At 39.3% G+C, this 25,179-nt stretch overlaps 1 protein-coding gene across 2 annotated transcripts; it reads right to left on the bottom strand.

The window, feature by feature from the left end:
- Positions 1-24,781, bottom strand: LOC134577427 (free fatty acid receptor 2-like). 2 transcript variants are annotated; one of them, XM_063436160.1, is made up of 2 exons: positions 24,644-24,781; positions 1-986 (listed from the first exon to the last, which is right to left on the bottom strand). In XM_063436160.1, exon 2 carries the CDS (start codon positions 967-969, stop codon positions 1-3), a length of 969 nt encoding a protein of 322 aa, XP_063292230.1. In that variant the 5' UTR covers positions 970-986; positions 24,644-24,781. The 2 variants fall into 2 exon arrangements, with proteins under 2 accessions (XP_063292230.1, XP_063292231.1); XM_063436161.1 differs by lacking the exon at positions 24,644-24,781 and adding an exon at positions 12,529-12,593.
- Positions 24,782-25,179: the final 398 nt, after the last annotated feature.

The raw sequence follows: 25,179 nt of genomic DNA, 5'->3' as shown, positions 1-25,179 counted from the left end.
TTAGAACTTGGAGCCGTGTTTCTGGGCGTCAGAGACCTGCTGATGATCCAGTTTTATGCTGTCTTTAGGCATTGATTTATGGACATTTGGGTGGGGACGGCAAATGTACAACTTCATCAAGCAGCATTTACAGGAGTGCTGCACAGCTGTGGAGGAAAAATAGAAGATTATGGGGTCCAGGCTAGCATTGAAAGTACTGAAGAGCAAAGCTTCTTCTCTCCATGCCAAGTTCTCTTTTTGTAGAAATCCCACCAGGTGAGAGGTATTGTATGGGGCAAAACATATTGCATACACAGCTAGGGTTGTTAGAACCAGCCCGATTGCTCTCTGCTTTTTCCCTCTGTGAATATGAGATGAAGACACAATGATTTTGATGAAGCTACCGTAGCAGAAGCAGGTAATGAGGAACGGTAGACAGAAAAGAACAATTCCTAGTTCGAGACGGAAGGGTAGGAGAAATTCCAGCTGCTTATCGGTGAAGTTATTGTAGCACACGGACCTTCTACTGCTGTTCGCCGGTTCGTGATACTCTGTGATGTAGACAATGCTACAGTGGCCAAAAGAACAGAACCACAGAAAGCAGCTGATAGCTACTGCGTAACTTGGCTTGCGATAGAGTTTGTACCTGAGAGGGAAGGCTACGCCGAGGTACCTCTCTACACTCACAGCTGTGAGGAACAGGGTGCTGGAGTAGATGGTACTGAAGTAGAAGAGTCCACTTAGTGGGCAAAGGAAGGTGGGCATTTTCCATTGCCCCTGCAAGAGCTCTGTGGCCTTGAACGGGAGAAATGCCAGAAAAGACAAATCGGAGATAGTCAGGTTAAGAAGAAATATGGCATTTGGGGTTGCTTTGACTCTAAGTTTTTGGATAAGGGCATGGAGAGCCAATAGGTTTGATGGGACACCAGTCAGCAAGGTAATGATGTAAACCGCCAAATGCATATTTCTCTGGTTAGTTGTCGAAGCCATGCTGATGACATCATATTCTGTAGAAAAAAAAACACTTGTTAATTATCGTGACATCACAAAAAAAAGTCCAATGTAAAAATAATTGGCAAATGGATCTCATAACCTAAAAAAGCATTATCTTCATCTTTATAGTAAATACGGCCTCTACTTTCATCATTGATTTGTGACTTTCAGTGTTGTAATCGTCTAATCTTTTAGCAAACTTGGTAGAATATCACTACACACAGGTCCATTTGCATTTCTGTCAAATATAGTTGATTTTAATTATTTGTTTTTTGGGTAGGATATCTTTTTAACCCCTATATGACCTACATGCCAGAACTGTCATTATATAATGGGATTTACGTAACCCCTTGTCATGCAGGGGCTAAAGTAACAGTCAGCCCAGATTATTTTATATAATGGAAAAATGTATCTCTAGAGAAGGTATATGGCAAATAATTACAAAAATAATTTTATTATCCACAAAAAATTCACAGTCAGTATGACTAAGTCTTCATACTTCAAGGGACCTCCTGCTCTGTCCTGAGTCAAGTCATGTGAGATAAAATTATCACAATGAACTTAATCTTTAGACTATAAAATCTCAACCCTTTTGTAACAGGGTTGATGTTGCAGGAGGGATAAGCCAAATGGCAAATGATTTAGGTAAACTAGAAAAATGTTCAGAGTTGTGGCAACTGACATTTAATGTGGATAAGTGCAAGATAATGCATCTTGGACATAAAAACCCAAGGGCAGAGTACAGAATATTTGATAGAGTCCTAACCTCAACATCTGAGGAAAAGGATTTTGGGGTAATTATTTCGGATGACTTAAAGGTAGGCAGACAATATAATAGAGCAGCAGGAAATGCTAGCAGAATGCTTGGTTGTATAGGGAGAGATATTAGCAGTAGAAAGAGGCAAGTGCTCATGCCATTGCACAGAACACTGGTGAGACCTCACTTGGAGTATTGTACGCAGTACTGGAGACCGTATCTTCAGAAGGATATTGATACTTTAGAGAGAGTTCAGAAGGGCTACTAAACTGGTTCATGGATTGCAGGATAAAACATACCGGGAAAGGTAAAAGATCTCCTTCTCCTACAGAGCGCCGCAATTGTGGAACGACCTCCCGCACAATTTAAAATCTTCCCTAAGCCTAAAGTCCTTTAAGGGATCCCTCTCTACATACCTCAAAACAGAATGCACCTGTCATGGTTGATTATATATTTCCTACCTGTTCTATGTTAAATTTTGTATATATTGTATATTAATATTGTTTTTGTATTTTATTGTGCACTAACTGTAACAATGCAATGACTTGTGGACCCAGGACATACTTGAAAATGAGAGAAATCTCAATGTATCTTTCCTGGTAAAATATTTTATAAATAAAATATTTTATAAATAAATAATAATAACATGTATAGCTTGGAGGAAAGACAAAACAGGGGGGATATGATAGAAACATTTAAATACATAAAGGGAATCAACACAGTAAAAGAGGAGACTATATTTAAAAGAAGAAAAACTACCACAACAAGAGGACATAGTCTTAAATTAGAGGGGCAAAGGTTTAAAAATAATATCAGGAAGTATTACTTTACTGAGAGGGTAGTGGATGCATGGAATAGCCTTCCAGCTGAAGTGGTAGAGGTTAACACAGTGAGGGAGTTTAAGCATGCGTGGGATAGGCATAAGGCTATCCTAACGATAAGATAAGGCCAGGGACTAATGAAAGTATTTAGAAAACTGGGCAGACTAGATGGGCCGAATGGTTCTTATCTGCCGTCACATTCTATGTTTCTATGTCAATATGTTGCATTTATACTTTTATACATTTTTGTCAAGTGTTAAAAAACAAGCTACAAATGGATCAACCAATCAGGAAGACAATACCAGACACATGTTGGGAAATACTGTATTACAGTGGATTGTAAACTCTGATTTGTATCCCCTTACTAAAGCAATCATCAGTCAGACTATGGCCAACAGGCATGTTCCTGTTACTGAACTCAATCATTAATTGAAAGCATTGCATAACACCATTCTGTCACTAGCATTAGACATTGCTGGATTAAAAAAAACAAATTAATCTAAAATAGGCCTTTAGACTATCGAAGCAAGAGAATCTGGAAACATTACAAAAACCTATTTGAGGTCTAAGGATCTGTTATCCAAACATTTCACAAAAGAGTTTTAGGTGTATATATATAGCCAAGGAAATACAATGTTTTTATGAATGTAAGGAACAACAGAGTAAAATAGAAAACTAAGAAAGGACAAAGACTTGATTAACTTGCTGTACAATTAGTTCCCTCTCTGGATTCTAGCTCAATAGAGAGGACCTATGCCATATGCATAACACGATAATCCCACCCACAAGGGCAGTCCAGAATCAAAATACCAGGCAGGCCCCCACGGAACAAGAGATACAGCTATCACAGACTATCATATCAGCCGTCAGTGAGGTTTATTAACCGATCTCTCAACGAACAAGGAGTTCACATTCAGATAACTCAGAATATAGAATAATCTTATGAAAGCTGAAATATTCACTTGAAAAATGAGATGTAGAAATAATATACTTTTAGGAGTGCTCATTAGTAAATGTAGGCATGGTGGCCATTTTCGGTTCTTTTCAGTACAATTGTGATTTTTAAAATAAGTTTGGGTCCTGAAGAATTTTGTTCAAAATATTTTTGGGTTGGATTCAAAATTCTAATTCAAATATGCTGTTAAATGGCAGAGGCTACTAGACATGTGCATAGTGAAAACTGAAAACTCTTCTTCCGAACTGATATGGTTCTGATTTTTTTTTTTACTTTTTCGGTCGTGAAGAATTTTGGTCAAAGTTTGATTTGAATTTATGTGTTTCAAGATTGCACAAAATCGTTCGAATTTCGATTCGGACCAATCCGAATCTCAAAGTCTTTTCATTACACAATACAGTTTGGTAGATTACTGGTACTTCTCCAAACAAGGATTTAGTTTTTGCAATCCAAACATCCAAATATGTTGAAAACATTTTGCAATAATAGTACATGCGTACTGCAACGTGACACTTAAAATCTGCAAATTCATTTCTACAAATTCTTTTTCCTTTAGAACTTGTGAATTGTGCCAACACTCAACTTCCTCCTTTGAAAAAAGTCCATGCATTCCTGTGGCTCTGTATATAGGATTAATTACATGCTCGAATCCAGAGCATTGTAATTTGATTCAATGCAAAAACACAGCAAAAACCTCAAAAATTAAACAAATATCTGCTCCTACTGCCAAAACAAACATGAGAAACATTGTGAGAGAATTGGTTGTATTAGTTGCTTAGATTGCACTTATTTTTTTTATTTAGTAAACCCTTGACAACGCTATAAATATTTAAAGGGACACTACAGTCACCTGAACAACTTTAGCTTAATGAAGCAGTTTTGGTGTATAGAACATGCCCCTGCAGCCTCACTGCTCAATCCTCTGCCATTTAGGAGTTAAATCCCTTTGTTTATGAACCCTAGTCACACCTCCCTGCATGTGACTTGCACAGCCTTCCATAAACACTTCCTGTAAAGAGAGCCCTATTTAGGCTTTGTTTATTGCAAGTTCTGTTTAATTAAGATTTTCTTATCCCCTGCTTTGTTAATAGCTTGCTAGACCCTGCAAGAGCCTCCTGTATTTGATTAAAGTTCAATTTAGAGATTGAGATACAATTATTTAAGGTAAATTACATCTGTTTGAAAGTGAAACCAGTTTTATTTTTCATGCAGGCTCTGTCAATCATAGCCAGGGGAGGTGTGGCTAGGGCTGCATAAACAGAAACAAAGTGATTTAACTCCTAAATGACAGTGAATTGAGCAGGGAAATTGCAGGGGAATGATCTATACACTAAAACTGCTTTATTTAGCTGAAGTAATTTAGGTGACTATAGTGTTCCTTTAATTTGGAAAGCTATTTATATTGATTCTGTTAAATGAATTATGTTTAAAGGGTCAATAAATGCATTGCTTAATATCTTTTCCACTTTGTTTTGTGTACATAAAATCAAAGTATTTGAAGACTTGAAGGCTGGCAGGGTCTATTTTGTGTCAGTGTTGAGTCTATCCAATCTTTCTTTTTTATTTAAATGTCGTACTTTAAAGACTTTTGGATTACATATCCTATAGGAGGAACTAACTGGAATGACTAATGGATAATATATCTTTATTGTATGTTTATTATGGTATAACAACCATTAGTCCAAAGTAAAATAGCCGTAATACCCATTTATAACATCCATTTGCTGAATGGTACAAGCAGAGTTTGCTAGTTTTGTGTGTTGGGTTACTATTTGGCAGGGATACCTCTTTTTCCTGATCTCTATGGCTTCCTTCCCCACTTTAAATTGGATATTGGCATGTGGGATTTTTCACACGCAGGCCTGACATACACTCAAGTGGTAGAGGAAGCACGCAAATCTGACGTTGTGTGATGAAGAATATGATAATCATAGATTTAAATGTAGTTGTACAACTTAAATAAAAGTTAGAAACAAGGGATATTGAGTGGAAAATACTTAAAAAACCCCCCATACAAATCACCTTAGGCTTACTCCGTAAAAGACCGTATAGTAAACACCTACACCTTCCCCTCAGGCTTATTTGTTAAATAAAATTTAGTTGGGTTGTGTTACTTTTTAAAAGATCAAACTATTTTTTATTTTATTTTTCACTTAACATCAGATGTCAGGTTGTCATGGCACAGCCTGGCATATGATGCAAATTATCTTAGATATGTATCTATGATGACATACGCTTGAGTACCATGACTGTGTATATGCATGGCATCATGGGAGGAATATCTGAGTATACATGCACATATCCATATAAATGCAGTCTGGATGAAGATAGAGATGGGTTGCTAATGGTGCTACAGAGGTAAGTGGTTTTTATACCTCCACTGGAATTCTTACTCCAGTTATTGTTTCAATAGTATTTATTGGGGGATGAAAATTACTGTTACTTTCAGTAAAGTGACAGCTCCCTTTTAATTATTAAAACGCCTGCAATTAGGCGTTTTAATAATCAGACGCCCTGCAATTAGGCTAAGAACACTCTGATTGGCTGGTTTAATTCCAAAGAACTTTCCCACACTGTGTAAAATGACACAGAGCACTGTGAGCGGATGGATTTCAAGCCATCCAATCACAGTGCTCTGTGTCATTCTACACAGCGTGGGAAAGTTCTTTAGAATTTTCCCACGCTGTGTAAAATGACAAAGAGCACTCTGATTGGTAGGCTTGAAATCCATCCAATCACAGTGCTCTGTGTCATTTTATACAGCGTGGGAAAATCCCAAAGAACTTTCCCACGCTGTGTAAAATGACACAGAGCACTGTGATTGGATGGATTTCAAGCCATCCAATCACAGTGCTCTGTGTCATTTTACACAGCGTGGGGAAAGTTCTTCGGAATTTTCCCACGCTGTGTAAAATGACAAAGAGCACTTTGATTGGCTTAATCCAGCCAATCAGAGTGTTCTTAGGCTAATTGCAGGGCATGGCAAGGCTTTATAAGCCTTCCCCCGCCCTGCAGAGCTCAGTCTGCGCGGAGCCCTCCATGGGTGAAGATGGATTTTTTTTTTTATTGCGTCGGTTATTATGGTTTTTTATTTGCCCTTTTTTTGGGGCTGAAAAAAGATTTTAGAAGAAAGAGAACATCGAATGGTAAGTTGTTTTTGTCTAATTTTTTTTACATGTTTTTAGTTAAAGGTCCCCCCTCATTATTTTTAGGGTGAGGGGGGTAGGTAGGGGATAATTTTTTTTGGGGGGGGTGACTAGGGTCCCCCCTTTGTATTTAGGGCCCCCACCCACCGCTCAGGGGTGGGGGCCGGGGGGGGACAGTAGTTCCCCCCTTATTGTTATTTTTAGGGCCCCCACCCGCCGCTAAGGGGTGGAGGCCAGGGGGGGACAGTAGGTCTCCCCCTTATTGTTATTTTTAGGGCCCCCACCCGCCGCTCAGGGGTGGGGGCCGGGGGGGACTGTAGGTCCCCCCTTATTGTCATTTTTAGGGCCCCCCACCCACCGCTCAAGGGTGGGGGCCAGGGGGAGGACAATAGGTCCCCCCCATTGGTATTTACGGCCCCCACCAGCCGCTCAGGGGTGGGAGCCGGGGGGACGACAATAGGTCCCCCCCTATTGGTATTTAGGGCCCCCACCCACCGCTCAGGGGTGGGGGCCAGGGGGGAGGACAATAGGTCCTCCCCCCTTTTTTACTTTAGAGCCCCACCCGCTCAGGGAGGGGGGACCCTTTTTTTTAACAGTGAGCAGCCACAGGCTGCCCACTGTTTAATAGACATGCCCCTACTCGCGGTATTGCGAGTAGGGGCACAATTTATTAATACTAAGTCATTTTTACTTAGTATTAGTAAATTTGGCTGAAAGATCACAAAAAAAAAATAGGGGGCGGACCGAACATCGCATATGTTCGCCATCCGTGGCGAACGCGAACTCGCTATGTTCGCCAGGAACTATTCGCCAGCGAACCGTTCGGGACATCACTAATTATAATATTATTATATTAAAATAAAGTAAAGGGTTTGTCCTAAATGTAAAAATTAGTACTAGAATAAGTATTTTCCTTACGTCCTTGTAAAGTCTGGATAATTTTACTATTTAGTTATATAACTATTGTGCTTATTATTTGACATTTTCTGTTTACTTTTATTTATAGCAGTAAAGATTCTTAAACATTGTCAAGCAGAATAGTTACTTGATACACGCTAGTGCAGGGAGAGATTGGGAAAAGACTCGGATGGACAGGTGGGGTTAAATACTGAAGACCTTGGAACAAGCATAACAAGGGTGACGGATAGCAATAACTGGTAAAGAAATAATAATAAAAGCTGGTAAACGTGACAAGATAAAAAAAGAAAGTATGAAATATTTTTCCTGTTTCCTTCATGGTACTAAGATTAAATTAACTTTTGCTTTCTGCCTGGAGTGAATCTTCAATGTATTTTATTGATTTCAGATGATGGGTTCAAATGAACCAATTTAACATCAGCCAATCTAGAGGAAAGATGAAGAGCCATGTTCTGATACAAGAGAACCCTTGGGGATAGCTAAATAAACACAGGACATAAAGCCACGGGGCTTCCCCGGACGTAACTTAACAAGATCAAGTACGTGTCACATGTGTAAATCCGGTTTATATGTCCCTGGGACCTCATTTCTTATAGATTGTATATAGAGTGTACAATAAATATATATTACATTTGTAGTGTTCTCCAGTTGCAATCTACATTTATTGTAAGAGATAGCTAATGCTTTTAGACATTTATGGATTTTGCAATATATTCATGTTTCAGTTGTTGTTTTTTTGTTTTTTTTAAGGCAGATAATCTTTTTTATGTCTTCTCTTGGGCTGAATTAAGACCTATTCCCAGAAGTAAATTTCCTGTTTGTGTCTCTGTTTTCCCATGCAGAGGGCAATATTCCTGGTTTTGTATTTAATAAATGGACTCATTGGTCGGAAGAATGGATTTTCTGAACTGCAACTACACATTGATTCAGAGGGCAGGAGAAATCTTTCAATGGACTGGAACACGGATGACCAGAAGGAAGATCCCACACCTCCCGTGATCCTTAGCCATCTTTACGACTTGTAAAGGATCGTAGGAGTTGTAGTTCTTACTATGGCTGGAAGGTCTACCTTTTTGCACCAACGGTCAACGACAGGGCTAGTCAAAGAGAAGATCCCCAGATGTTGTAGAACTATAAAGGCCACAATGCTCTGCCAGGATTAAGAATAGGAAACTATTAACTAACTTAAAGTTCTAGACTATCCTTGTCCTAGAACATAGATGGGCAAAACAAATATCACAAAAACATGGATGATTGTAAACAGTCGTAATTTCGGGTGTTCTGTTACTAAAAGGTGAGCTTAAACATGCAATTGAGTTGCATTAAGTAAAAATTGCAGGGCATTGTGGGGCATAAAGGCATTTTATTAGCACTCTTTCCCTGCATACCTGCAGCTTGTCACCCTATCACATGTGGGCATTGGGATGACTTAACCACTTTATTGGTGGGAATGTAAACAGTTATGTCACTGGCTGGCCCCCACTACAGGCCCTCCTCCCCTTCGCTCTCCTGTCCCAACCCACCACTTGCCAAAACTATAACATTTTCAATTTACACATTACCTTGCTAGCCATATAGCCACCTAGACATCATGGCGTTTGTAGTTCTACAACAGCTATGGGGGTCACTCCTTGATTAAAAGGTCATGGCCAACAGCACAGCATGGTTTTTAGAGATTGTAAGAGTCAAACAGTTTTAGAAAATCACTTCAGAACAGTTTACCTGGGGTCCTGTCTCTGCTACAGCCTAGTGATAACTTAAAGCTTTCATTACTGAGCAAAGGTTGGCAGTGCAGGGCTTAGCTCATTGGCTGAGAGTGATCAGGTGATGCACTGCAAGATAACTAGTGGAAGTGCCTGAAAATGAGTTAGTGGCTCTCACTGAGCTGTAGACGAGGCTGGGAATAGTTTCAAACCTTTCTAAAATGACTTAACCCCTTAAAACAGGGGGAGACGCCAGGGCACTCCAAGCACTATAACCACTGCTGCGCCTGTTGTTGTTATAGTGTTTGGATTATTCCTTTAAAGAAAGTTTCTATGAACCCTGGTGACAAATAATTGATGAGAATTGGTTGTTTTGATAGAACCTCAACATGATGTCAAGAATGGCACTGTTTCAGAAAACATTACAATGGAGCCCCAAACCACCAGCTGATAATAAAATGGTAACCGCAGTCAGGCTTTCGAGAGAGACAAACATGCAGATCCTGAAATGCCCTGCGCTGAAAGGGAAGGATTAAATACATTTGCTGTAAAGTACAGCGTAGCTGATTTAAACGTTTTCCCAGTTTAGCTATCTTGGCCTTAAATTTTAAATTCACTTCAAATTCACTTTGGATTACTGAAAATATTCACCGTAGAGAATAAACCTGACAGTGTGAATTAATGTATAATAATGTATGGTTTGTAAGGTTTGTTACAGACCCCGCAGTAATAATACAATAATGTGTGCTGTGTAATAATATTCAGTGTGTATGAGTGTATTACAGACCCCACAGTAATAATACAATAAAGTGCGCTGTGTAATAATACTCAGTGTGTATGAGTGTATTACAGACTCCCCCAGTAATAATACAATAATGTGCATTCTGTAATAATACTCAGTGTGTATGAGTGTATTACAGACCCCACAGTAATAATACAATAATGTGTGCTGTGTAGTAATACTCAGTGTGTATGAGTGTATTACAGACCCCGCCGTAATAATACAATAATGTGTGCTATGTAGTAATACTCAGTGTGTATGAGTGTATTACAGACCCCGCAGTAATAATACAAGAATGTGCGCTGTGTAATAATACTCAGTGTGTATGAGTGTATTACAGACCCCCCAGTAATAATACAATAATGTGTGCTGTGTAGTAATACTCAGTGTGTATTACAGACCCCGCAGTAATAATACTATAATGTGTGCTGTGTAATAATACTCAGTGTGTATTACAGACCCCGCAGTAATAATACAATAATGTGTGCTGTGTAATAATACTCAGTGTGTATTACAGACCCCGCAGTAATAATACTATAATGTGTGCTGTGTAATAATACTCAGTGAGTATGAGTGTATTACAGACCCTGCAGTAATAATACAATAATGTGTGATGTGTAGTAATACTCAGTGTGTATGAGTGTATTACAGACCCCCCAGTAATAATACAATAATGTGTGCTGTGTAATAATACTCAGTGTGTATGAGTGTATTACAGACCCCACAGTAATAATACAATAAAGTGCGCTGTGTAATAATACTCAGTGTGTATGAGTGTATTACAGACTCCCCCAGTAATAATACAATAATGTGCATTCTGTAATAATACTCAGTGTGTATGAGTGTATTACAGACCCCACAGTAATAATACAATAATGTGCGCTGTATAATAATACTCAGTGTGTATGAGTGTATTAGAGACCCCTCGCAGTAATAATAATACAATAATGTGTACTGTGTAATAATGCTCAGTGTGTATGAGTGTATTACAGACCCTGCAGTAATAATACAATAATGTGTGCTGTGTAATAATGCTCAGTGTGTATGAGTGTATTACAGACCCCGCAGTAATAATACAATAATGTGCGCTGTGTAGTAATACACAGTGTGTATGAGTGTATTACAGACCCCGCCGTAATAATACTATAATGTGTGCTGTGTAGTAATACTCAGTGTGTATGAGTGTATTACAGACCCCGCAGTAATAATACAATAATGTGTGCTGTGTAGTAATACTCAGTGTGTATGAGTGTATTACAGACCCCCCAGTAATAATACAATAATGTGTGCTATGTAATAATACTCAGTGTGTATGAGTGTATTACAGACCCCCGCAGTAATAATACAATAATGTGCGCTGTGTAATAATACTCAGTGTGTATGAGTGTATTACAGACTCCGCAGTAATAATACAATGATGTGAGCTGTGTAGTAATACTCCGTGTGTATTACAGACCCTGCAGTAATAATACAATGTGCGCTGTGTAATAACACTCAGTGTGTATGAGTGTATTACAGACCTCACAGTAATAATACAATAAAGTGTGCTGTGTAATAATACTCTGTGTAATAATACTGTGTGTATGTGTGTGTCATACACTAAAACTCACAATAATAAACACTTAAACTGCAATAAATGTCTTTATCATTCTTGCTCTAAAAGTGTTTTTAATTAGCTGTTAAAAGGCATGCAGACATGTTTTGTATAGAAGTTATTTGGCTATAGAACCTGGACCCTCAGTTAAAAATACTTGCCAACCCCTGAAGAATAATTGAATAGCCTTGAACCACAGGGACCCATATTCTGTTGGAGTCTTTGTCCACAGATCAGTGACAGTACTGGCACATCAAACATTTTGTCAATTATCCTGAAAATCTGCCGTTACAGCAGATGAACGCTATCTGTAGACAGGGAATGATAAAGAGGACTGTATACAAAGTAACACGTTCATGTCTCTCTATGTTTCTCTCATTAATCTTGATGCTTGGACGCAGAGCCCTGCTCATTCGCCTTTGTCAGGCAACAGTGTGACATCTCAGTGAGCATCCAATGACTGCACCATAGTGACTATGTACACACTTGGCTGCTCACCAAAATAAACAGGATGTTAACCAGGATATATTATCTGAACAAGTAGAGATGGTTTATTGAAAATGCCAAGGGTTTAAAAGCCATTAGACAGAAAATGTCTTGTCCATTTCCTATAAATATGGGTTTTTCTTACAGTTAAAAACCATTCTTAATAAAAAAGTATAATACATATGGCAATGGGCTTTGGATATTATTATTCAGATAGCCACGGCACTGATAAGGCCATTGCCAGCAGTTGTAGTCTCAGAGAATCTCGTCAATTATATTATGAAATGGTTACTCCAAGAATCATAACCTGCAGTGGTTATGATGCGAGGAGTACGCTCTTGTTGGTTTTTCACTGGCAATGTGGTAAACCGTTTTGCTAAGGTTTGCCCTCTTACCTGGTTCCTGATGTGTGTCGATTCTCCTCTGAAGCTGATGATGTTCATCTGCAGAGTTCCAGAAGACGGATGCTGTTCCTGCTGTGAATCAATTGGCCGATAGCATTAGGTAATTATTCTCAGCCAATAATTGATCTACCGTGCAAAGGATATGCATAGAATTGACATTAACACACTCTCATTCCCGTCTGGCTAATGACGCTGGTAAAGGTGGGGTTTCGCCTTCTGCAGAAGTCTAAAATATCTTCAATCACTGAAGTTGTTATGGTGCTTGGAGATAAATATATGTAATATTTCTCACACATAATATTATACAAGGAAAATTATCTGCTGTTTTTTTAAACTATTTTGTCATATAGTGCACGTTGGTTTTTTTTATGGTTTCCAATTTTAATGTTCCATGAGTAACAGTTTTATGTGGTTATCAAGGAAAACGACTGACAAAATATTATTGGAAATGTAACTGGAAACTAAATGGATGGGTTAGACTGAATATCTCTGCTCTCGGGTTACTAGTTGTTACGTTATGTTTGTGCAGTTAATGTTTTTTATTTTTGAGCTGATACGTTTCTCAGAACGTGGGTTCGGTGTTCTTGAAATACAGGGTGGGATTGTTTACTTGTTATAAGCAAGAACATCCTCTGGAGATATCTTTTTCTATCGATAGTTAACACCATTGTGGGAGTTTATTCATGTTTTGTTGGTGTGACAATGACATTTTCTTAATAAAAGGCTGTGGCTAATTTGCACTGATGTGTGTGTTCTGTTTTCAACTTAATGCATATTGTTTTATTAGACCCCCAGGACCTTATTATAACCAGACTCTAACTTCCTATGCAGCCCACAATTCTGTGAGAAAGCCTATTGGAAGACATGGGAACTTGTAGGCATGCGGCCAACCTACACAACAAACCAAAAAGCACAGCCTGTGCTCTATGAGGGGCTTAGTTACAGTTACAGAGAGTTTTTGCTAATTACTGTACGCAGTAGAAAGAAGTGAGAATGGGACAGGGGACCTCTCTCTATCATAATCCTGCAAGGAACATAGATTGGTATTATTATTTTATTTACAGAGTTACTCAATGTTATTAAAAGAAAACTGTGGGCTAAAATATTGCCCCTATTTTGCAATACATAATAAATATAAAAAAAAAAATACGCAAAACAGTTACAAGTTTCCTTGAAGTTGCACTTAGAAGTCTCCCAGATTGTGTGTGGATAGTGAACATGGCACACTCTAAATTTGGACAAAATGAACACAGGCATCCTTGAACTGTTGACAGCTCTGAGGGGCAGTCTTAGAGTGGCAGCTTTTTTTGCTCATGATGCTCAAAGCACATTCACTTCTACAATTAAGCAAAGTTGTGATGGTGCTTAGAATGACTCTTTAACCCAGGACATTGACAGGGCTTGACAGGGTTTGGAGACGGGCTTAGGGGGGAACCTGATGGTGATTGGTGGGCTAGGGTTTAGGTGCTGGGCTGATATAAAAGTCGGCCATTTTAGAAATCTTCATTACTTATTTGACTTACCAGGCTCAGTTGGTCCCTCCCTCCCTTTAGGCATGGGTTAAGTCTTGGTCACAGCGGCGGACTGGTATAAGGAAGGTGGAACTCGCTTCCCTCCTCCGTTAGATGCTCACCCAGTCTCCACTCCTTCAAAAAATCATTAAAAACCCACTTCTTCATAAAAGCATATCAATTAAACTCTTAATAGCTCCCAACTGATTCCTCTTCTGCAACTGTCACTAGTCTAATACTATCCTTACCTTTTGTGTCATTTAACCCCACTCCCTCTAGCATGTAAGCTCATTGAGCAGGCCCTCAACCCCTCTGTTCCTGTGTGTCCAACTTGTCTGTTTACAACTACATGTCTGTTCGTCCACCCATTGTAAAGCGCTGCGGAATTTGACGGCGCTCTATAAATAATATAATAATAATAAATAATATAATAATAAAGGGGTAACGGGCCTGCTTAGCGAAGAGAAGAGCAAGAGTAGGCAGTTGGTTGATTAATATGGTTGGTTACCTGTTGGTAAGATGTTGGTGGGTTTCAAGCTCGTTGGTAGCTCAGAACCCGGGTGGTGTAGGGTTTCAAGGTAAACCCCTGCCAGGATTGTGTGGAAAATGTTGGATCTTGTTTATGGTATATTTACGTGTTGTTATACTATGTTATGTTATATATTATGGGTCATTGCCTTGTGATTTGATATGTGGGGAAGTGATAATGTTGGATGGCTGAGGACTTGGGGGTGGGCAATGACTTTAAAAAGTCATTTCTATGTTACTGTTATTATTATTATTATTATTATGAATATAATAAATAAAAGCTGTGGACACATTGACCCATACCTAAGAGTGCCAGTGTTTCATTAGGGGTGGGTTGGTATAGGTAGTAGACAGCTCCTCCAGCCCATATGGTGACAATGCACCTGTCATGTTATTTCCAATCCCTTAATCTTACGCTAACCTACACGTATATCAGAAATAAACCCGACCTGACCAAAAAGCAAAGAGTTAACCTCTTTTATTGAAACGTTAAACGCAAGCTGAGCAAACAACAGTAATGTATTTTTTAAAAGGCAATTTACACCTTTATTGTAGACTCTGCAACTACTGTTTTCATTCCACTCTAACTATAATGTTGAATTTCTGCTCTATATTGGTTTGGTTACCTATTCATGTCCGGCCACACAGAAAGCGATATTGTAAAATGACGGTGAATGTTATGGTTGGGAGTAATTGAGCATAAATAAACTCTCCGCACGCAGCAAGCCATGTTCTGTGCATCTTCTGAGACGCTTGAGTTTGAACACATGCTGCAGGCGATATTTTCCCAGAAATGTGTGCGAACAGAGATGTAAAGCAGCCTCAGTAATCTGGAATAATCACTTTAAAAATACTGCTTTGAAAATGGCAAGTTAGAAATATAAGTGGCTTTAATAATGATTGTGGCGCCATAGTCTCCCCCCGGCAGCTATAGTCTCCTCCCTTCCCACCCTGGACCAACACCTGGATCCAGCTCCCAGTGGGAAGACCTCTCCTCCAAGAGAGTATAGCTGTATAGCAAGTGATTATAGCAAGTATAGCTTTCCCCCACAGACATTAGTTGAGACTGAATGCTGGGGGTAGTCTGTTTATTTCCAGCCAAATGGCTCACTTATATACAAAAGCTGAGCACAGTGACATGCCCAAAACACACCCATAAACACACCTACCAGGTGCCATAAAATACAGTGTCACTGTGACTCAGCATAAAACATAAAATATGAAAAATACATAAAAATACATATTTCTCACATAGGAACCCCCACAGTCTATACATCCTCGGATAGCCTGGATCTGAGAGCCCAACATATCCAAAAAGTGCTCTGATCCCACGAATACAGCCGAATCGCCACGGGGGTAAAGTTCTGACCTGCCGCACACATGCCCAAAACAGTTCCCGGGCGTTTTATGCTTTTACCGCTCAAACCTGGGAGTTCCATGCAACCAAAATATCGAACATAATCCATAAGTATAACATGGAGCTTGTTCACCTCATTCAGATGAACGATTCCACCGAACAGCGCTCTTCCAGGATGTAAAGTACTGCACGCAGGCGGGATGGAAGTTCAGCTGTGTTCACGAGGTCGAGTGTTCGATTTTAGTTCCATGCACTCAACATGTTAGATTTCTGGACATTTTTAATAGACATTGGGTATAGACTGTTTTAGCCAGACTTTGCATAGGGTCAACAGATCCAAGAAACTTCAAAATACATGCCTAAGCATTGCCCCGTGTTTAGGACTGTCACCAGTGGGTGAAGTTGGGTAACAGTACCACGGGGTGACGTTCGAGCATTTTAAAATGGTTGTTGCGTCTCAAATACGTGTATCTAAAGGTTTATGGTATCCATTGGGGCATAAAGTCTCATTGAGTTAGGAGATGAGTAAACGGTAACCAATAAACCATGCTCGCTAGCCAACTGCAGATAATCAAGGGGCCTTGGTAATTTGCATTCAATGCCAAACTGTGCCAGAACAACTGCTTTCCTGCCACTCGCCAAACACCACCCTGTCAGTGCTCAAACATCAGTCTGAAGAAAACACAGTCATTTCAGGACCTCTAATAAATCCCTGACAGATAAAAGCAGTGGAAAATAATGCCCTAAAAATACTTTTGACATCCATGGACAAGCCCAGCATAGCCCGACTAGCACCATGGTCATAAAACTCTCGTATTCAACAGAGGATAAAAAGAAAAGATGGCAATGTAGGAAATGTGAAACACACAGACAGGGAATGTATATAATATTCCAGCAGTGCGTATAATAACCACATTTAATTTTTCTCTGAAGGCGAGTCATTTACTATAGGGTAACTGCAATTTCTACTCAGGAATAGCCAGAATAGAAAATAATTCTCCATTGGTGTAAAATTTTAAGATTTAGAGTTTGTGTTTTTCCAATACTTCTGACAATGGTTGCTCTCGATATACTTGCATCTCTTTTTTACCTTATTAACAATATAGGAGAACTTATTCTATATACACGTAACAAAATAAGGTGGGGATAGTGGCTAGAATACCATAAAATATCAGTATATAACCATTAAACTTGTGTAAACCAACCAACCCACCAACTGTACTAAATGCAAAACCTACATTCTATTTCCCAAAAACCTGTTACCTACGTGTCATAAATAAGACAATGGCATAGGATGAGCAGGTGGGTTAGGACACGTAATATTTTAAATGACGGCCCTAAGCCAGGTCAAGAGATTCTCAACAGAAACAAAGAGAATTAACTTTTATTGGCTAATCCTGATAGCAGCTTGCTATCAGACTCGGTGACTTAATCAGTGACATCATATCTACAAGGCAACAGCCTTAATTAGGTTATCAACAAAAAAAAATAAAAGAATAATATTGAATCTCACAGGTGCCAGGAGCAATTTGTTACGATCCACTATTGGAAGTGCAAGTTATGAGCTTTTCAATAATTATAGTCATAATAAGATAGATAAGAAAGATGAGTCCTATGACATCTTTCCTTTCATTTGGTTTAAATCTAACTTAATAAAACCATTATTAGGGAAATAATGGAATTTAACAAGACAAATTTTTTGTGATAGCATTAAAATTAAATATTAAAACATTTTGGCACACTCATTTTTTCTGGATTCTTTTATGATCGCTAGTAAGGCGCTTGTACTTGATGTGTTTATGGCTTTCAAATGTCCTGGATTTTCTCTTTTGGTACCAAGTCTATCAAATCTAGACTGAATTCTGGAGAGGAATCCAATCAATTCAATGTAATTAAACAGTTACTGTGATGGAAAGAACATTGTGGCAGACCTTGTAACATTCCCTGGGGTTGCTGGAACCTCTTCAAGTTTTCCGAACGTATACGTATCCCCCTATTCGTGCACCGACCACGCCTGGCTGTTAACCGCAATTAAATGATTAACTCAAGTGCTTTCCCTGGGTGGCCATTGTGTCTCCCGAACACAGGCAGCGGTACTTGGTTGTCAAGCGCATGGAACTCATTTTGGCTACACAAACTTGTGAATCCTGGCAAAGATGGTACCGCTGCCCATACAACTTCCCAACCAGCTACATTCAGGAGATAGGAACTACTGAGTGGGGGGAGCTTTCGGTCCCTAAGAGCCAGGGTGAGCGTTTGTCAGTGTTCGTACGGGAACCCCCGAAAGGAGACCAGCTGTTGCCCTCGATTCTCTGGAACTATTTTGGGTCATCACCTCATGGCTGGCAGTCAAAACTTTACCCGAATGGTGATTTCGTTTTACCAAACAGATCTGAGCGCTATTTGGACATGTTGGGTGCTCAGAGATGGGCTATTCGGCGATATAAGACTTGTGGGAGTCCTGTATAATCTTCATATGTTTTGGGGGTGTTTTGTGATATTTTGTTTTGCTTCCTGTAACTGAGAGATAATTGAGTTAGCCTTTCAGAGACTCAATTATCTTGCAGACACAGAGACGCCTGGTAGGTACTTGTGCATTTCTCTATGGAGACCCCATGCTGAGGGTGTGATGGACCACCTGGCACCCTGACTGGGTGCCTCTGCCAATGGCTGCTTCCTAGCTGTCAATGAGTACCATAAGCACCGCACCAGACACCATAAGCTCTGTAGCCCCTTAGCAGCCACAAACTGGCTGGGGTCTCGCCGTCCCTTTTCACCCTGGACCAAACACCTGGATCCAGCTCCCAGTGAGAAGACCTCTCCTCCAAGAGAGTATAGCAGGCATAGCAGTGTAGCTTTTACAAGAGCTAGTGATTATAGCAATCCAAAGAACAATCCCAAGAGCAGGGATTATAGCTGGAATAGCTTTCACCTACAAGCACGAGATGAACTCTGTGTTGAGGGTAAACTGGAACTCGTTTATTGGCATCCACAACTGGCCTTATGTGCAGGTCCCCATGCAAGGGGCACTCCTCCCTGGACCTGAGAATAAACTACAGTAAAAACATACACATGATTACATTGACTCTCAGGTCCAGGACACTCCCATACAAAATAGGTGAATCCCTCATAATTTGACCTACCGCACGCATGGTCCCATGCCCAAAACAGTTCGGTCAAGTTCGGTAGTTTAAAAACCGAACAAACTATCTAACATAGTCAATGTTCTTACCCTGGAGCTTGTTCACCTTGTTCGCGGGAACGTTTCCACCGAACAATGCCCTTCTAAGAGCGATCCTGGAAGTCCAGCGGTGTTCAGGAGTTTCAGCATCCGAAAACAGTTTCATGAACTTGATGACCAAACACCGCTGCCTGCGTTCGCGGGAACAAGATGGCCGTCACCTCGTGGTCATTCATGCAAACCCAGATGAATACTTAGAACACTGCGGTGGAAAGTGTTGCAAACTGTCAATTAAGCTTAATAAGCTCCCGGGTGGTCTCTGGTTCATGCAGCTGTTTGGGAACTGAGCCATATAATCCCAATTACACAAACAGAGCCTTTTAAAACTATTTTAGCCAGGTCTATTGCAAGGGGCCATATTCCATTGGCAGGAGGCTGGCAAGCCGACCCCTCCAAGAACACATGGCAGAGGCATTTCTGCCACAGGGGGTCTTTGCATAAAAAGTCGAGTGTGGCACAATAAACCTCAGTTGACCCCCAGAACTGTGTGTCGTGCAGTTATGGGGGAATGGGCTCTAATCACTAAACAGCGCTTCTTTCCAGCTCTAGAGGATTTCAGCAGAGATATTCGATCTCAGGATTGCAGCTCCGCTACAAACATAACACTCAATGAATTGTGCATTGTCAGATGTATGTCAAAGTAGTTGGGACACCCAAACTGGTGGTTGCTTGACAAGATATATGTCACCTCTCGGACATGTGTTTCATAAGTGGAAACTCGACCTTTTAGAAGCCACAATAGCTACAGGTCCCATTGTTTCTTTTAAAGGATATAATTTCCAAATTATTTTCATTCACCCTCCAATATTCTGAAGCAGACCTTTCAATATTGTGCTTATCTCAGACCCTATAAGGCAAGACTACATTAGAACTTTGAAAAGTCTACCGAAGGTGTTATATAGAGAAACTTTGTTATATTACAATTAACATTTTTTTTCACTGAGCTACGTTTACAGAATGGATCACCAAGCCAAAATGACGTGGATATTTTGGATTCTCCACCAAAAAAAAAGTTTAAGAGTCAGTAAATCAAGCAAAAGACTGCCAATATTTTTATTATTCTGCATTGTGTTTTATGAATCTAGCTGAAGCTTGATAGATTAGCAATGACTGTTTGTTTTTTTGCACAATAAAATAGTAAAAATACACTAAACAGACTCACAGTTTGCCTTGTAAAAAGGTTTGTGCCTTAACACATTTTTAGTAATTGTTCTGATCTGTAAATTTCCAATTCTATATTTTGCTCTGTCACATAGATTAATCCCAGATCTCGGTTTTAACTCAGTTTTTAAATGCACATTTCCTTCTAAAAATCTAATTTTTCATTGTTATAGTTACTGAACCTCAATGTCTGCTGATTACATTACCAGTATACATGAATCAGAGTGCACCTTTTTTATAGTAATTGGTGATTACAGGTGGATTATTTAAAGGTAAAAATTAAATTACTATAATACCATATTCCCTCGGGGATGCAGGAATATCCAAAGGATATGTACTTTTGTGTAACCCGAGGATAGGAATTTATGAAACACTGCTGTAAATAATGGAAAGCCTTGGGCTAATTGGCATCATCTCCTTGAGGATACATTGTGTATATGATTTCATTGCTGATTCGTTAAACTAATACTACTAATAAAAAAATCATTATGTTTTGTGAATGATGCCCGCTTCATGATATGCTTGCTCCTTATTGTTCCGCCCACTAATAAGGCATAGTGGCAAGACAGTTTAGGGTTAGAATACAGATAAATACTGCCCAAAAATCCCTGCTGTGGGGATTGAAGTTTCTCATTCATGGCAGAGTTAAAGGGAAACACCCATTTTAATTTCTGAAAACAGCCTAAAATAAGAGCTTAAATTTTCTTAGATTCCCATAAGGCACAGTGTGTTTTGTCTACAAACACACTGATAAAAATCTCTAAAGTAAACACATGTTGCTGAAAAAGAAACAATTTTTTTTAACACAGGCTGTGGGAGTCACAGTCAGGGAAGGTGCTGTTAGGATTGCATAAACAGGGCTGCAATTAATAATTATATTATAATTGATCTATAGGTGTGATTGCAAGGATCTAGGTTTATGCAATTAATAATTAATATTAATTAATATTATTTAACAATTATATTATAATTGATATAGTGGTGAGGGCAAGAGATCTAGGTTTATGCCAGCACAGATCTGTTAACACCAAGTGCTTGTGATATATGAGTCATTCGCAGGGGAGGTGTGAATAGGTCTGTCTAAACAAAGTGATTTAACTCATAAACGGTAGAGATTTGATCTGTGAGACTGCAGGAGCATGATCTATACACCGAAACTGCTACACTAAGCTAAAGTTGTTTTTTTGCTTAAAGTATCCCTTTAAAAACACTATGAGAAATATTATTGAGTGAGAGATTTGTCACTTCCTGCTTTAGGCAGATAATCCATTTTACATTGTACGTGGCATTTTTAATCTCTTTAACCCCTTTAATGTACATTGATTGTCTTTGATCATAACATTCTAGTATTTAATTCTTTATTCTTCACTTATAATATGGATCTTAACTAGTGACAGCCATCTGTGTAACACTGCTAAACCCCGGTATACAAGGAATCTCTGCTGTAACCAGAATGTGATAACGGCAAAGAATATTATTGGTCCCTTAAGGACCAAACTTCTGGAATAAAAGGGAATCATGACATGTCACACATGTCATGTGTCCTTAAGGGGCTATTTACTAACGTTGATGTGATTTTTCTTTCACTTTTTCTTTTCATATATTTTTTTGTTTTTTGATTTCATTTTTAGCTCGTTTACTTTAAAATCCTGCTTGTGTCTTGTTCCCTACAGAATTCTCCCAGGCCTCTAAATTTGATAAGGTTATCTGCAGAGTAAGTAATTACTGCTTGCGGGGTGGGGGGGGAAGACGGACCATATCTTAAACTTCTTGGTTCACAGATGATGAAAACTGGAGTGAAGACCCCGCTCTGAACTTATTTGCCCCCTTTGTGCTTATCTAATCCATTTGCTTTAGGCTATGTCTAGAGAACGCGTTTAATTTATTTTGGAAAACAAAGTTTGTTCTCAGTTCAATCTGGCTAATCGTCATGTTTCTCTATTAGATCTGTAGAGCAGCTTCACTGTGTCGTGTTTATTCATAGTCCACTCCTGGAGCAATATCCAGAGAGAAACATCAACTTAAAGTCAGTGAGTAGTAAATGAGAGCTTATCTGCGGGATGCATGTTTTTACCAAGACCTCCACTTAATGGGTCACTGACAGTGACCCATTAAGTGGAGATCTTGGTAAAAACATGCATCCCGCAGTTAAGCTCTCATTTACTACTACTGGGAAGAAACTGAGAGACAAGTAAAAAGACCCAACTGTAAAACATCACCTCCCAAAAGTCCTCATTTGACAGTAGAACCTATGTTTGGACCAATATCGAGTCCTTTAAGTTGCCACATTACATGGCAAATTAAAAAAACGCAGAGTAGGTTGCTTTGTGAGATATTGGGTATCATGATCCTCTTCACTTTTCTATCTAGTAACATTGCTTGTTTGGTGGCCAGGAGACCTATTGTTTCCTTTAACACATACAGGAAGGGCGTGAAACTCAAGGGATGCGTGCCATATTTAGGACAATTAGAAGAATGAACTCGTTAAAACAGCAGATAATATCTGAAAATTGGACATGGCGAGAACATAGCAAATACTGGCTACAATTTAATAATTTTGGATAATTTTTTTTAAATGATTTGATATTTTGAAAAATATTTTAAAATGTTGATATTTTTTCATAAACATGTTGCCCAAGAAAATTCGATACCAGGGGTAGGCAACCTTCGGCACTTCAAATATTGTAGACTGTATCTCCCATAAGGCTCTTATAACCAAGATGTTGGCAAAATATCATGGGTGATGTAGTCCACAACAGAAGGCCCTGAATCTCTCAACAATAGTCTCCCTTATCAGAAATATTCAAGGTAGAAGTTAGACAAACTCTAACTGAGATAAACAGCAGGCTCAAAATGAAAACATCAAAAGAAATCCATCAAAATATATGTCCAAGCAATGCCTTCATCTAACAAAAGAGATGATGGTTCCTAAAGAGATTCATTATATTATTTTCTTGTAAATCGTATTTTCAATCTGATAGCCTATGGACCACCAGTGCAGTTGGTAAACCCCAGTGCCACTGAGTCCTACTTGTTTTATGGTATGTAAATTTGCATGTGTGTCAGTGTTTGTGTGTGTCAGTGTATGTATCTGTGCATGTGTGTTTGTGTGAGTCAGTGTATTTGTTCGTGTGTGAGTGTTTGTGTGTGTCAGTGTATTCATGTCTAAATATGTGTCAGTGTTTGTGTGTGTCAGTGTATGCAACTGTGCATGTGTGTTTGTGTGTGTCAGTGTTTGTGTGTATCAGTGCATGCATCTGTGCAATGTGTGTGTCAGTGTTTGTGTGTGTCATTGTATGTATCTGTACATGTGTGTCAGTGTTTGTGGATCTGTGTGTGTATGAATCTATGCATGTAAGTCAATATGTGGCAGTGTAACTGTATGTGTGTCAATCTGTGTGTGTACCTCTCAGAGTGTATCTGTGTGCATATGCATCTGTAGACATCTGTGTATGGCAGTGTATTGTATGTGTGTTTTTGTGTATGGCAATACGCCCCTGTATGTGTGTCTGACAGTGTGTATGTATTTGTGAAGTCATATTACACACAAACACACCACTGCATTCACATGCCAACATTACAAACATATACTTGCATTCATACACACACTACATAAAAAAATATTAAATTCAAAAACCAACACTACACACACCCCTGAATTTAAATGACAAAATTACACACAAACAGATCTCCTGCATTCAAACATCAGCATTATGCACAAATACACAAACATTCTCACAAATATACTGCATAGAAAAACACGCCTATATTCACAGATACCGCAAACTAACAGAACCCAGTAAGGATGGCTAAATAGTAGATCCACCGCTGGCAAAGCATCATGGAATTTGTATGGCAGTTGAGGATTTACCTATTGGCCACCTCTGCACTATAGCGAGAAAGGGGACGCCTTAACCGATTCTTGCACGGGGCCCTGAGGTTGTTCGGTTTTTAGTTACGCCCCTGACCATAAACAAGCCCACACTACCACTAATAAATTAGTGCACCATGCCACAATATCATTACTGAACAAGTCCATGCCACCACTATCGAGCCAGACCACCTTGTCACTTTTGAGCTAGAGCGCTGTACCACTGTTGAACAAACACACACAGCCTCTATATATCTGGACCAGACTGGCACTATTGCCCACCCTGACATTATAGAGTAAGACTGGCACTAAACATGCCCACACCTCCACATGGTCACTGTGAAGTAATCCCACCTGAGCTCACAGTGCTCATTGTACAGAATTGTATCCTGTGCACAATACATGGACAGAAGAATTCTATGGACTTGTATTCTTACCTCTCAGACAGACACAGTGTATCCTTTACTTCTTGTTTGAAAGAATTATTTCCTTCTCTCTGATCACAGTCCCCCAGTATCTAGCAATCCTGCAGAGTGCACATCCAGCTGTGTCCTCCCTCTGCTGGGTCCATCTGCTTCTCACCACAAGTGACTTCTTACTGACACTGCAGCAGACTGAACTGTGTCATAGCCAATAGCACTGGGAATAGGAGGCAGAGCACCAGGAGAGCTTCCGAATTAACCCCTTACATGCTGCTTTCATGGCTTGTGTACATAACAGACCAAAATATCAATCTATTAACCATTTAAGGACCAAGGACATTTTGAAACAGTCATCAAAGTCTGTTCCATAAAAACCCTGTGCTGCATGGAATGCCATAAATATTGAACAACTTTATGTAGCCAAGTTTTTTAAAATTAGTATAATTAGTATAAAGTACTAAACTAGTACTTTATACTGCTTAGCTGTTACTGACCAACACAGTACACAGCCCGCATTTACAAAACCATAACTTTGTATAAGCCATCTGTTA

The sequence above is a fragment of the Pelobates fuscus genome, chromosome 11 (assembly GCF_036172605.1).
Source record: "Pelobates fuscus isolate aPelFus1 chromosome 11, aPelFus1.pri, whole genome shotgun sequence".
Classification (NCBI taxonomy): domain Eukaryota; kingdom Metazoa; phylum Chordata; class Amphibia; order Anura; family Pelobatidae; genus Pelobates; species Pelobates fuscus.
Note: the sequence above shows the minus strand (reverse complement) of the source record. Positions and strands in the feature narration are given on the sequence as shown.

Bases quoted from the DNA above. Each gene is read 5' to 3' on its own strand.
- LOC134577427 (XM_063436160.1), bottom strand. From the start codon at position 969: ATGGCTTCGACAACTAACCAGAGAAATATGCATTTGGCGGTTTACATC.